General features: G+C 60.8%; 1 protein-coding gene across 1 annotated transcript; it reads right to left on the bottom strand.

Annotated features, from left to right (window-relative positions):
• Window positions 1-9,783: 9,783 nt before the first annotated feature.
• Window positions 9,784-14,156, bottom strand: RPUSD1 (RNA pseudouridine synthase domain containing 1). The gene is made up of 6 exons (XM_058035387.1): window positions 13,783-14,156; window positions 13,403-13,594; window positions 13,187-13,310; window positions 12,614-12,716; window positions 12,430-12,531; window positions 9,784-12,295 (listed from the first exon to the last, which is right to left on the bottom strand). Exons 2-6 carry the CDS (start codon window positions 13,582-13,584, stop codon window positions 11,901-11,903), a joined length of 906 nt encoding a protein of 301 aa, XP_057891370.1. The 5' UTR covers window positions 13,585-13,594; window positions 13,783-14,156; the 3' UTR covers window positions 9,784-11,900.
• Window positions 14,157-14,258: the final 102 nt, after the last annotated feature.

The raw sequence follows: 14,258 nt of genomic DNA on the forward strand, positions 1-14,258 counted from the left end.
GCTTCCCCACAAAGCACTAAACACCTCAAAGGACACGTTGGGTCAGGAAAAACCAGATTGACGTTTTATTGTATAGCACTGAACAGTAATCAAGATAAATTATCTCCAGCTAATCATCCCAGGAAAGTCTGTGTGTGGTTTGAGCAAACCTTGATCAAAAAGCAGCTTGTGAGAAAAGTTAAATTGGATTTTTAGGGATGTCTCAGCTGCAGTGCAGGGCCACCAGTGACTCAATCCCTGAGTTTTCCCACTGTTTAACAGATCCCAGTGGGATGGGATGGACAGGAAATCCCTGCAAGAAGCTGGGCCTGGTGCTCTTGCCTTGGCAGAGCAGTCAACAGCACTGCTGGTTCTACTACAGGGAGTAAATCTCTAGTGAGGACCTGTGGAAGCTTCTCTGGGCTGGAAAAATCTGTCCTCCTTCACTGGCCCACCTCAAAAACAACCAAACCCTGTGCTGGCACCAAACGGGGATGGATTCTCTTCCCTTTTCTGGTCCTGCTCTCCAGCAGGGACTGCCCAGCGCAGTTCCACTGGGATGGAGGGAGGGCTGTGCAGGGTGGGGGTGCTGAGGGGGGCTCAGAGCAGCCCCCCCAGCAGAACACTCCCCATGGTGGCTGCCAGCAGGAGAGTGAGGCAGGAGCAGAGCCTGGATCCCGATCCTGATCCCGATCCCGATCCTGATCCCGATCCTGCAGGGGGGAGAGCACAGGGAATGGGATTCTCCAGCTGCCCAGGGAGGGCTGTGGGCTCAGCAGCTGATGGGACACCTTGAAGTGCACCTGAGAGCCCGGGGGCACCCCCAGGGCCACGTCCCCAGCCGTCCCCCAGCACTGAATCCCCCCAGGAAGGAGGGGACCAGGCAGCTTTGCCCTCCCCAGCATTCCCAAGCCTTTCCCCCATTCCCAGCTCACCGGGCTCAGGGTGCAGGTTGATGTGGCCATTGGAGGTTGGCTGTGCTGGCTCTGGAACGCTCCCAGGGGTGGGTTTGGGGCTGGGGGCAGGCCTGGGAGGGGAGCTGGGCTGGCACGGCACGGCTGGGGAGGAGCCGGGGCTCGTTTGGGAGGGAATGGTGGAGCTGGGAATTGGGGTGGGCGTGTGTGGGGCGGGGGTGGCAGTGGGGACAGAGGAGGGGTGAGGGACAGGGGTGGCAGTGGCAGCAGAGGAGGGGTTGGAGATGGGAGTGGCAGTGTGAGGAGATGTAGGATTGGGGACAGTGGTGACAGTGCTGTGGGTGGCAGTGGGAGCAGAGGAGGAGTGAGGGACAGGGGTGGCAGTGTGAGCACAGGAGGGTTTGGGAGTGGGAGAGGTGGGATTGGGGACAGTGGTGACAGTGCTGTGGGTGGCAGTGGGAGCAGAAGAGGGGTTGGGGACAAGAGTGGCAGTGGGAGAAGAGGTGGGATTGGAGACAGGGGTGGCAGTAGGAGCAGAGGAGTGGTTGGGGACAGGGGTGACCGTGCTGTGGGTGGTACCAGTCAGTTTAGTGCCAGCACTGGTGCTGGTGGTGGCCCTGGAGGTGACAGCAGGGCCTGGGGTGGCACTGGGGCTGCTGGTGGCCAGGACGGTGCTGAGCAGGGTGACAGCAGGGGAGGTGGCTCTGTCTGTGCTGGGGGCCTGGTGGGTGGAGCAGGGCGCTGCACTGGTCACAGCAGGAGGGACAGAGGGGGTGGCAGGGGGGACAGTGGGACCCCCAGTGTGTGTGGGGGTGCCTGGGGGGTTTGGGCTCGGAGTGCTTGGGGTGGGGGTCCTGGGGGGGGCTGTGCTCAGCTGAGGGGTTGATTGACTGCTAAGGGCAGTGGTGGTGGGAACAGTGGCCATGGAGGGGACACTGGCTGGGGTGGTGGGCACAGGGGTGGTGACAGTGGCTGTGGAGGTGACACTGGCTGAGGTGGTGGGCACAGAGGTGGTGACAGTGGCTGGGTTGGTGGGCACAGAGGTGGTGACACTGGCTGTGGAGGTGACACTGGCTGGGGTGGTGGGCACAGGGGTGGTGACACTGGCTGGGGTGGTGACTCTGGCTGTGGAGGTGACTCTGGCTGGGGTGGTGACAGTGGCTGTGGAGGTGACACTGGCCGGGGTGGTGGGCACAGGGGTGGTGACACTGGCTGGAGTGGTGACACTGGCTGGAGTGGTGACACTGGCTGTGGAGGTGACACTGGCTGGGGTGGTGGGCACAGAGGTGGTGACAGTGGTCATGGAGGTGACACTGGCCGGGGTGGTGGGCACAGGGGTGGTGACACTGGCTGTGGAGGTGACACTGGCCGGGGTGGTGGGCACAGGGGTGGTGACACTGGCTGTGGAGGTGACACTGGCTGGGGTGGTGGGCACAGAGGTGGTGACAGTGGTCATGGAGGTGACACTGGCCGGGGTGGTGGGCACAGGGGTGGTGACAGTGGTCATGGAGGTGACTCTGGCTGGGGTGGTGACAGTGGCTGTGGAGGTGGCAGCAGGGCTGGCTGTCCCCGTGGGCTCGGGCCGCCCTCCCTGCAGGCCGATGTCCAGCACACAGTCCAGCTCCTGCTGGGATTGCTGCTGCACCCAGCTCACCACCACGGGCTCGTGCTCGTGATCCTTCAGCGCGGGGAGGTTTTCCCCCAGCAAATGTTTCACGTCGGTGACGCTGAGTTTCTGCAACACACACACACAGCATCCCCTTCCCTCACCCTCGCAGCCCCAAACGCTTTGCTAAAGGGGCTGCAGAGCAACTGAAACTTCCTAAAGGAAATTTATAAAGGTGAGGAAGTGGAGAATTGGTGATTTGGTTGGGCTCTGTCCTCAGCCAGCCCTGCCCTTCCCTGGGGAGAGGGGCAGCAGCACCCAGGGCTGTACCTGCAGTTCCTCAGGATTTAGGGCGAGGAAGGTGCTCAGATCCATGTTTATGGCCACACCAGCATTAGCCAAATCCTTCAGATCTTCTGCTGGAGCTCCACCTTAAAGAGAGCCCAAGGAACACCTGGAGATGTGCAAACCCTTCCACAGCACTTCTGGGGAGTATTTAGGGAGGTTCTGGAGGCTGCCAGACCTGTCTGTGGCTGAGAAGAGACCCAGAACCTGGCGTTGGGAGGGAGGGTGAGGGGCAGCACCTACCCAGGTATGGCTGGATCCGGCAGTAATAGGAGCCAGGGGTGCTGGCCAGGCTGGCAAAGGCCTCACGAGCCTTCCTATAGAGCTGATCCTTCTTGGTTTGGGAGCATGAAGAGATGTTCAACCGCCCAGCAGTCCTGGAAGGGGGGCACAGGTCAGCTCTGATGCCTTGAGTTTGGGCTTTCCTATTTCCCAGATTCTGGACTGCACTGGTACAGAGCTCTGAACTCCACAGAAAGTGTCAGCAGTTCTCCTCACAGCTCAGGCACACAGAACAATCCTTGTCCAGCCCCAGAACCAAGGACACCGAGAGCAGTCTGGGAGGGTGGGACTGCACAACCTGAGCTGGAATTGGACAATGAACCCCAACATGGAAATGGAGCAAAAGTTAACAAAGTGTGAAAACTCCTGACCCATTGTCCATCTTGGGTGTAGCCACAGCCAGGCCCTTGCACTGCCCAAGGTGAATCCTTTTAATAAATCCCTGCTTTATTCCTTTAGCTCTGCCCAGCCTGTTCCAGGCAGCCTCTCAAGGTGTCAGCAGCACCCCAAATTACAGATAAATTGTTCTGGTGGCTGAGAGGGACAAGGGCGATATCCCTGCTCATGGTCCTGGCGCTCAGGTAGGATCTGGGATTGGGACACAGCCATCCCACTGTGCTGGTTGGGAGTGGGGACATCTACAACAGAGCTGGGGCTCTTCCATCCCACCTCCCCAGAGCCCAGGGCCCCTCTCAGCCTGAGCAGCAGCCCCAGGAAGCGGCTCACCCGATGGCTGCAGCAGGGATCTGCTGGATCTGCCCCTCCTGCAGGTTGCACAGGCGCCTGTCTCCGATCTCCTGGAGCAGGGGCCCCGTCAAGGAGCCCCCCAGGGCCAGGTACCTGCTGAGCAGCTGCTGCACCTGAGGGACACAGGGCACGTGGGGGGCACAGGCCGGGATGGGAGATGCTCCTGGGAAGGATGGCAGTGCTGCCAACCCCCCAAAACCCCACGATGCCTCCAGCCCGAGCTGGGCTGGGACAGAGGCAGTCCCAGTTTGGGTTCCTCACCATCAATCCCCTTCTGCTGCCATGGGTTTACCTGGGAATCGCTCCATGGTCCGTCTGAGTCGCTGAGCAGGGCTGAGAGGGTCTCACTGGATGTCACGTTCCAGTGGCTGATCTCCTCCTCCGTGTACAGGCGGGACAGCATCCCCAGGTGCCTCAGCTTCTCGTCCGGGATCCCTGACCCCTGGAAAAACTGTGGGGCCCAGCCCACAGGGCAGGGAAGAGGGAAAATAGGGCAGGAATGAGTGCAAAGGACCCACTTGGGCACCTTCATCCCTGTGCCCACTGAGCCCTGTGCCCTGCCCATCCCAGCTTGGCCCGTGCTGCTGGGGGGCTCCTGCCCTGTGCCACCCCTTACCTCATCCAGCTTTTTTTTCAGGACCAAGTTAACCTGCGGGGTGAGTAGCAGCTTCTGCACAGCCTCCAGGTTTTCTACTAACACATCATTGCTCAGGCACAGGTCCAGCTCCTCAGGCAAGAGGAGAGCGATGTCCTCGATGTTGCTGGCGGTGATGGGCTCGGACTGGCAGCCTGAGGGCAAGGAGTTGGTCAGGCAGAGGGTGTGTGTTCCCTGTGTGCCCTTCCCACCTGGCCCTCAGAGCCCTGCTGAAGGACAGGGAATCACAAAAACGTAGCTCAAGCCATGGTGGATCCTGCTCCCATCCCCTGGTCCCCAATCCACGGAGGTGCCTCATTTGCTGTCATTCCCTGAAGTCATTCCAGAAGAACCTGGTGGTGTTTTGCAGCCCACTTGTGCTTAGTCCTGTTAAAATCAGCTCAACTGCTCCATATCCCCTACAAGAACATCCTCTGCTCCTGCAGCATCCTGCCCTGGGGACTGTCCCACTGTCCCAGCTCCTTCCTGAGTGCTGCCACCACATCCCTGCTCCCAGGTAAGAGCAAGACCCCACCTTGTGCTTCAAGGACATTTCCCCACTTCCCCCGTTTGTGGGAATCCCAGATTTCTGCCTGGTCCAGCCGGGAGCTCCCAGACCCTACCAGCCCCGGGCATTGTCCCCTCCCAGAGCCCCGGCCTGGCCGAGGGAAGGGAAACACTCACGGTCGGTGCTGCGCTGCAGGCGGGGCTGGGAGGCGGCTGAGGCTGCTGCGAGCGCCCTGAGGAGCAGCCGGGATTCCTCCGGCTGGGAACGGCCCTGGCTGATGTAGGCGGCAGCGATGCTCGCCCTGAAACCCTCCCGAGCTGCCTGCGGGGACACGGGGTGCTGGGACCGGGGGGACGGGGACAGAGGGGTTCTAGGACTGGAGGGCACAGGGACAGAGGGGTTCTAGGACTGGAGGGCACAGGGACAGAGGGGTTCTAGGACCGAGGTACAAGGACAGAGGGGTTCTAGGACTGGAGGGCACAGGGACAGAGGGGTTCTAGGACCGAGGTACAAGGACAGAGGGGTTCTAGGACCGAGGTACAAGGACAGAGGGGTTCTAGGACTGGAGAGCACAGGAACTCGAGTCTCCCAGCCTCGGAGCTGACCTCCCTGATGGCCATCTCCCCCCGAGGAGGGAGGGACCTTACCTCGGCCACCAAACTCAGCGTGGTCCGGTTCAAGGCCAGCACGAGCGGCCCCAGGTCTTGCAGAGTCTGTAAATCCCAGCCCGAGGGATCCCTGCGGCAGCAGGAGCAGGACCAGCTCAGCATCCCGCGGATCCCCAGCCCTCCTGTTCACCGCCCATCCTCCAGCAGCAGGAAGGCTCCTCACCCGTACGGTGTGCCCCCCGAGAGGAGCAGGGCATTGAGGGCGTCCTGCTGTGCCCCTGTCAGCGCCGGGCACAGCTTCAGCTTCTCCAGGATGCTGGGCTCCGAGGTCAGGATGGTGCCCGGCTCCAGGTCACACACCGGCACCCCGAGGCTGTGGGATGTCATGAAAACGTCCCCTAAAATCAGTGCCGGGGTGCTGCCATCCCCACGGCCGGGCGGGTGCCCCCATATCCCGGGGTTTGGGTGAGGGATAAAACAGCAGCGCCCGCGATTCAGCCGGGACGAGGCTCCCGAGGCAGCCGCGGGGAGGAAGGAGAACCCTCGGTGCGTTTGTGTTTCTGCAGGAGCCCAGCCCGCTGGAATCCCAGCACGGAACCGGCTGCGCAGGGCTGTAAATCCTCCCTGCTCAGTGACCCGGCACAGCAGCAGATGTGGCATAAATGCAAATTCACCCCGCCGGACCCCCGAGGAACCCCCAGAGCCTCTGCCGGGGCGGGTACTTACTGGGGATGCTCAGCGTTGGACAGGACGGCTCCAACAATCAGAGCAGCCTGTGGAGAGGATGGGGATGCTCAGCCCCGGTAAGGAAAGGGAAGGAGGGATCTGAGGTGCAGGGAATGGGATCTGACCCGGCTGGAGCAGCCACACTGCTGCCCGTGGGAGCAGCCAGGAGCTGCGGCAGCCCCTGGGTGACTTGTGGGGACAAAAGCCACCAAAGCCACTCTCAGCAGCGGGGACACTCGGGTGGGTCTGTCCCTGCTTGCCTGGAGCTGGCTTTGGGAGCAGAGCACGGAGGGGAGGGATGGGACAAGGACAGGGCCACGCTGTACACAGGGGGACAGCAGGGAGGTGGTGGCTGTGCCACCCTGGAGCTGAGCACTGTGGGAATGGTGGCACCTCCAGGGCCAGCTGGGGGATTTTGGGAAAGCCCTGGCACGGTGGGAGCCAGCAGAGCCGGCAGGGACTCACCGCTGTGGCTTTCACCGGGTCTGTGGACACACCTGTGAGGAAGCAGGAGCAGGTTAGGAAACATCCCTATTATGAATTATGAGCTGCTCGTCGGGGTTGCTCCAAGCAGCTCCAGGTTTGAAGTCTGGGAAGAGCCTTTCCTTTGCTAATTTCATGTTTAGGAAATGCTGCAGATCACTGCGAAGGGAGCAGCCCCCAGCCCAAGCACCCCCAGCTCCCTCCCTCCATCCCCCAGGAGGGTGTGGAAGACAAAAAGGGATAAATCCATCCCTGGAAATCCGGGAAGATGTCCCTGGGAAAAGCCTGTGGATGCTGAGGGGAGCAGGACACAGAGCCCGGGAGGGCTGAACCGAGCGGGATTGGGATGAGGAGCAGCACAGCTGGAGCATCCCTGGTGCCAGGGGCTGCCTGGGGGTCCCGGGGCAGTTTTGGGGGACAGGGTGTGACTCACGGAGGCAGAGGGTGATGGCTGCCAGGGCTGGGGCTGCCCACACCATGGTGCTGCTGCCGGGGGTTCGTCCTTGGAGCCGGTCTGGAGAGCCGTGTACCACACTAGGAATGGCTGGAGGGCCTGGGGCTGCTTCTGTCACCTGGGGCAGGAGCTGTTCCACACTCGGGGTCAGGGCTTGGGGACAGCACTGCAGGTCCTGGGGCTGCTTCTGTCACCCAGCACTGGGGCTGGAGCTCTGGGGTCAGGGGTCTCACTGCGCCCACCCCATCTCTGTGGTGCTGCACAGACCCCAGCGACCACAGGTGAGATTTTGAATCCCGCACAACAGAAAACAGGACTTTTCCCACCCGTTAGTAAAAGAAACTCCACAATTATCCTGCAGGAACAGGGTCCCCCTCCATCCCCCTGCTCCTCACCAGCACAGACTGGGAGAAATCCAGTGTAAGGCAGTGGGGGAGCCCAGCAGGTGCTCCCCACTTCCACACTCCTCAGGGGGATCCACTGATAGAAAATCAATCTCTTCTCCTCAAATTCCCCAGGGCTACCCACAGCAATCCGTTATCACCGTTTGAACTCAACGCAAGGAATTTTCCCCCCTAAATCTCATTTTCCCCCCCCAAATCTCATTTTTCCCCCCCAAATCCTACCGTGCCTGTGCCAAGCTGTTCTCCTCCCCCTCGTCCAGGGGGATTTGGCTCCGGGATGGGAGGATTCCCCAGGAAGGTGCTGCTGGGGCTGGGGCAGGGGCTGGGCAGCTCTCGGCGCTTTATCTGTGCGGGGTGGGGATGTTGCTCCGCACACGGGGTGTGACGGGGCAGTTTCTCAACTCTGTTTTGTCAGGCTCCTTTCCTTCTCCCTGCTGTTGATTTGGGGCTGTTTCCTACTTCTCATAAAGGGTCACTGAGCTCTGGGTTCAGCTGAACCGAAAGTGAACCCAGAAGGAGTTAAAGCCTCTGGTTTGGGAGTTTCTGTGCTCCTGAGGGGGATTAAGGTGCTGCCGGTGAGGGGAAAACCTTTAGAGCTGCTCAGGGGTTATTTTATAAGGTGCAGAACAGACTGAGTCCAGTGATGGGCTCAGCACCCTCTGGGAGGTGTCTCCCCTCTCCTTTTTCCCTAGATCATGGCCAATTCCATTCCATTTTTTTTCAGCTTTTCCCCCTGATCATGCTGCAAATGTCAAGCACATGTCATGAAGGGGACCAAGACCAAAGGAATCAAATCCTTCCCCAGGCTCTGAGATGACAACCTGGAGGAGCTCCAAGCACAAACTTTATCTGAGCTTTTATCCCAGGAAAAGGGAAGGGTGGCTGGGCTGGAGCAGGGCTGCGCCCCCCTCTCAGCCAGGTTTGGGGGTCCCAGCCCTCACCAAGGGTCCCTGGAGCTGCTGGCAGTGTCAAGAGGGGTTTGTCACCCCCAGCCCTGTCCTGTCCCCAGCCCTGTCCCCCAACCGGTCCTGCAGCCCCAGGGCTGGGTCGACGCCCATGGGTGTTGCTCGTTTCTATTTTGGAAGGATTTACTGTGAAAATAGCTCCTGTTGGGACAGTAAAATTACAGAATGCTATGAGGCTGCTGGAGAGACACAGCCCCTGCCTCGGGCTGGCTGGACAGAGGTGGCTGGAGCAGGAGGGCAGGGATACATCAGGGCCACTCTGGGGGTCACCGCGTCCACTGTGTCCCTGTGGAGATCAAAGCTGGCCCTGAAACCCCCTCGGGAGCTGCCACTGGAGGATCCACCCAGAACTCGAACATGTGGAGGAACATTGCCCCAGGCTGGTCCTGGGGACATTGCCAGGTCAGCTGTGAGCTCTGACTGCAGGTCCCTGTGCCAGGAGGGCTGGGAATGCTCCCCTCCCTTAACCAGTGGCCCTCTGCCCACATCTGGTTCATAATCTTCAAAAAAATCTCCCAGTCTTAGAGACTGCAATAATTCCTTGGGTCTTCAATCGGTTTTTATTCCGCTCCAACCTGAGGGATGAGTGTCCCTCACACAGCAATCCTCTAAAATTCCATCCTCCCTCACACAACAATCCTGCAGCTCACACAACACTCCTGTCCCTCACACAACAATCCTTTCACACAACACTCCTGCAGCTAATAACAATCCTTTCACACACAACAATCCTTTCACACAACACTCCTGCAGCTAACAACAATCCTTTCACACAACAATCCTTTCACACAACACTCCTGCAGCTAACAACAATCCTTTCACACAACAATCCTCTCACACTCAATCCTCCCTCACAATCCAGCCCCTCACACAACAGTCCTCTCGCACAACAATCCTGCAGCTCACAAAACAATCCTCACACAACAATCCTGTCCCTCACACAATAATCCCCTCACACTCAATCCTCCCTTCACACAACAATCCTCTCACACAACAATCCTCTCCCTCATACTCAATCCTCCCTCGTCGGGCCGGGTCGGAGCCCCAGGGTCGCTCCCGCGGGGCCGGTCCGGCCTCATTCCCCTCATTCCTGGAAGCCCCCGGGAAATGGATGCAGAGGGCAGACAGTGAAGGGCAGAGACACGTTTAATGCAGCAAATACACCAGAACTGGAACTGCGGAGTGCACGGGACACCACAGCCACGCCACAACCCCAGGGCACCGGCGGAGCCGCAGCCCCGCGGGCAGGAGGGGACAGGACGGGGACATTGCCCTGGAACGCAGCCGGGAAGGGCGCCTGGAAAACTCTGCAAGGTAAGGAAAATTCCCTCTGCAGGGCAAGGAAAATTCCCTTTTATCTGTGGCGCTGGGGAGCAGCAGCAGGCAAAGGCTGGGCTGGGGTGCGAGGGCTCCTCCACACAAACACGGCGGGCTCGGGCGCCAGCCATGTCCCCGTGTTCCCACCCCTCATCCCGGCCGTGCTCCCGGCAGGAACCGCTCCCAGCGCCGGCAAGGCGGGCTCCCCCCTGTGACATGTGAATCCCCGCTGTCACTCTCCAGCGCCTCCCGTGCGCGTCACCCCTCGAATCTTTGGCAAACACGTTCCTCGTGTTCCTTCCCGGCTGCGGGACCTGCCCGGCCCTTCCCGGCCACGGGGCCTGGCAGAAGGACAAGGGGCTCCTGCTCCTCCTGCCCTCCGAGCCCCTGGCACCGGCCCTGAGCCCACCGTGCCCGCTCAGTGCCCAGGGCTGGCACCTCAGGCCATCCCCGCCCTGCAGTGGTGGCACTAAGCCACAACATGAAGGGACACACGGGACAAGCGATCCAGTTCTCCCCCCACACCCCCCCGGGGATTTCGGTGACTTGCAGGGTGTGTTTATCCACAAGGAGAGGGCTGTGACTTTTTATTCCCCATCGGGGTGGGAATATCAGCTGTATGAACCCCATCAGGTGTGTTTTCAACGGGATGGGTCTGGTGAGGTGACAACAACTCTGGGTAAGTGCTGAGTGGTGCTTGAAAGGCCTGGGATGGGGCTGTGTCGCCCCAGCTGTCCCTCCCCAGCTGTCCTGTTCTCCTCATTTCCAAATGTCCCCCGAGGGCTGCAGAGGATGAGCAGGGAAGGGGAAAGCGAAGCAGGATGACCAGCAAAGCAAGGGCACTTACGAGGAAATTTCTTGGCATCTATCAAAGCTGAGCTCCTGCCTGCTCTTCCCATCAGTTCTCAGCTTTTTAATTTCACCTTTGTCCTTTTCCTACTGTTGCAGAGCTTTCCCAAACTGCCCAGCTGAAGGACCTGCCTGCAGGACCCTCTGGAAACCTGCCAGGCAGGAGCCACCCCATGGGACCTACACAGGACACTGGTCCCTCCTCAGGTGCGTGAACAGAAAGGGACTTGTGTCCTCTGACCTATCTCAGCAGGGATAAAAGCAGGAAAGGCAGTGCTAGAAGGAATAATAAAATCCATTAAAAAAGCTTTGGGCTGCCGGCTCTCCGACCACAGAAGTACTAAAAATACCTCATTCCCAAGACCACCCGTATTTTACAAACCCTAAAAGACTAGATTCTCTTCCTAGAAAATTGAAAAAAGTTTAAAATCCATTGGTATCAACTCCTTCACCTTCACCAAACCTTTAAAAACCGCCCAGGTGGGCTGAGGGAGGGGGCGAGGGGCAGGGACCTTTCCATGCCCATCCCAGTCCAGTTTCACAGGACACCTGGGACTGGGGGACTCTCAGTGTCCCCAGAATGTGCTCCAGCCCCAGTTATGGCCCAGCAGCTGGAGTGAGGGAATGGGGGACAGGGACACTGGAGCTGCACCCAGCACCTTCTCCCCTCCCTGTGCTGGGCTGCAATTCTGCATCCAAGCATGGAAAGGTTGTGGTAATGTCCAAGGCAAAGGCAGTGCCCAGCTGTGCCCGGGCCCCAGGACAGAGATGGAAAGCTTTGGGGTCACTCTAAGCTGGAGTGTGACACACTCTGCTGCTGAGGCTCAGAACTGGGAAAGGGACATCCCATGAGCAGATGAATGATGGACATCACAAAATAACCCCACCTCAACCCCTCCTAAAACCCACCTGGTGCCAGCCCCAGGAGCGAGGGAAGCCACAGAGGGAGTGCAGGTGTGGAGGCAGCGCCGGGCTCTGTGGAGACCCGCTGGGACAAGGCTGGAGCTGGAGATGCAGGGAGGTGCTTTGTGCTCACTCCAGAGCCCACTCAGCTGGAGATGCAGGGAGGTGCTTTGTGCTCACTCCAGAGCCCACTCAGCCAGCCACTGCTCACACTGCACCCGCTGCTCCTCTGTCTCCTCCCTGCTGCCTTCCCCCCCTGCTCCCTCCTCTCTGGCAGCTTCCTGGCTCTCCTCCTCCTCCTCCTCCTTGTGTGTCCCCTTGTCCTTGAGCTCCTGGATGACGTCCTCCAGACGCTGGGTGACGTTCTGGGGCACCCAGTTGCTGTCCATGGCGGTGACGAAGGGGTCGGGCGCGCACACCTCGATCAGCTCCTTGCCCGTGGGGATGCGCAGGTAGTAGGCGTGGAGCATCATCCTGTAGGGATTGCTGTCCTGCCGGTGGCTGTAGGTGAAGTCCCCCACGATGGGGTGGCCGATGGCGCTGCAGTGAACCCGGAGCTGGTGAGTCCTCCCTGGGGGGAAAACGAGAATCAGGGACAGGGAATTCGTGAATGCCTCCTTCAGGGCAGGGTGACAATGCACCTAATGGCATTTGTCCCCCTGCTTCCCTCATCCCTTTCCAGATCAGAGCTGCCCCTGTCCCCACCTGTCAGCGGCTGCAGCAGCACTTTGGTGACGGGGTCTCCGCTGTAGGATCCATGTTCCAGCACGATCAGCTCCGACTGGCACGGCTTGGGATTCTCACAGCCTGCAAGGAGAGCCAGAGGGGGTTTGTGATGCCCCAGGGCATGCCTGGGGGCGTGGGCAGAGCAGGGGATGGGGCTGCTCACCCTCTGTGCCCTCGATGCACATCATGTGGGTCATGCCCTCCGTGGTGTTCTTCCCGATGGCGTAGCGGATCGACATCCGGCTCTGGCTCACGTGTCCCCTCACCTGGGGACAGGAATGTGCACACTGAGCCCTGGCACGTGCTCCTCACCCACCCCCCACGACAGGAACCATGGAATCGCAGAAAGGGTGGGGCTGGAAGGACCTTAAAGCCCATCCATTTCCCCAAGGCCAACTCCTTGTCAGGGGCAAGGACACCTTAAACGCTGCTCCCAGCCCCACCCAAGATGGCCTTGGATGCTTCCAGGGATGGGGCAGCCACAGCTTCTCTGGGCACCCTGTGCCAGAATCCCTTCCTGATATCCTACCTAACCCCACCCTCTGGCAGTGGGAAGCATTCCTTGTGTCCTGTCCCTCCGTGCCCTCGTCCAAATCCTCCTCCAGCTCTCTTGGAGGCCCTTTAGACTCCAACACTGAATCTTTCTCTTCTCCAGCTGAACACCCCCAAGTTCCTCAGGGCAGAGGTGTTCAGGAACACCAGAAGGCCAAGGCAGGAGGTGGCAGGGAGGGCTCACCAGGGCCAGGTAGGCTTTGGTCACCAGGCGCTCCTTGAAGCACTTGTAGGCACTTCCCGCCGCCGCTTTATTGAGTGCCACACACAGAGCCCCGCTGGTGGAGAAATCCAGCTGGTGGCAGAACCTGGGAAGGACACGAGGGTACAGGAACATCCAGGCCATCTCAGGAGTGTCCCGAGCAGAGGGCAGCGCCGGGCTCGGTGCCCAGGAGCTCACCTGAAGCCGTAGTAGGTGTCGGGGTCGGCCAGCTCGGGGAAGCGGTGCTTGAGCTGGCTCTGCAGGGTCAGCGTCTCGTACCACATCTTGCTGTCGATGCGCAGGTCCCAGTGCTTGTTGACCACGATGAAGTCGGAGCTCTGGTACAGGATGGACAGGTTGTCGATGGTGCCCGGCTCCATGGCCAGCGCCCTGCGGGGCACAGAGAGCGAGGGGGAACCGGGATGAGGAACCGCCAGCTGCGGGACGGGCACAGCAGCCCCGGACACACGGGACGGGCAGGGCCTGGAGGCGGGATACCCCAGCAGGGAACGGAGATGTACCGGTGCTGCCGAGGTCACCCGCGACCCTGCTGTCACCCTGCCCGTCCCCAGGCTCACCGGTGTCACACCGTGCGGGTGCAGGTCCCACGGCGGTGCGGACGCTACCGCAGCGCTCCAGCCGCCGCCATGCCGATGTCACAGCGCACGGCCCCGCCGCTGTCCCGCTGTCCCGGGCCGCCCCGGCGCCACGCGTGGAAGGCCCATGCCCGCCCCGCTGTCACGCGTGGAGGCCCCGCAGCCGCGCGGTGCTGCCTCTGCCCATCCCGGCGGCGGCCATCGGCCTTGCCCCGCTCCCCGCTGCAGCGAGCGCGGCGGCTCCGCCGGAGGGCACGGGGCAGAGGAGAGGGGACAGGGGACGCGGGGCGGGGACGCGCGCGGCGGAGAGGACCCCGAAGCGGGCGGAGGTGACCCGGACCCGGACCCGGACCGGACCCAGACCCGAGCCCGGCCGGGGGGACCCGCGCAGCGCCGCCGCTCTGGCCCCGCCCACTCCCGCAGCGCCTCCCGGCAGCGCTCACGTCGCGTCCAATCAG

Source organism: Melospiza georgiana, chromosome 16 (assembly GCF_028018845.1).
Source record: "Melospiza georgiana isolate bMelGeo1 chromosome 16, bMelGeo1.pri, whole genome shotgun sequence".
NCBI classification, from domain to species: domain Eukaryota; kingdom Metazoa; phylum Chordata; class Aves; order Passeriformes; family Passerellidae; genus Melospiza; species Melospiza georgiana.

Bases quoted from the DNA above. Each gene is read 5' to 3' on its own strand.
- RPUSD1 (XM_058035387.1), bottom strand. From the start codon at position 13,584: ATGGAGCCGGGCACCATCGACAACCTGTCCATCCTGTACCAGAGCTCC. The intron at 13,311-13,402 runs GTGAGCTCCTGG...TGTCCTTCCCAG, and splicing joins GACACCTACTACGGCTTCAG to GTTCTGCCACCAGCTGGATT. The intron at 12,296-12,429 runs GTGGGGACAGGG...TTTTCCCCCCAG, and splicing joins GCTGCTGCAGCCGCTGACAG to GGAGGACTCACCAGCTCCGG.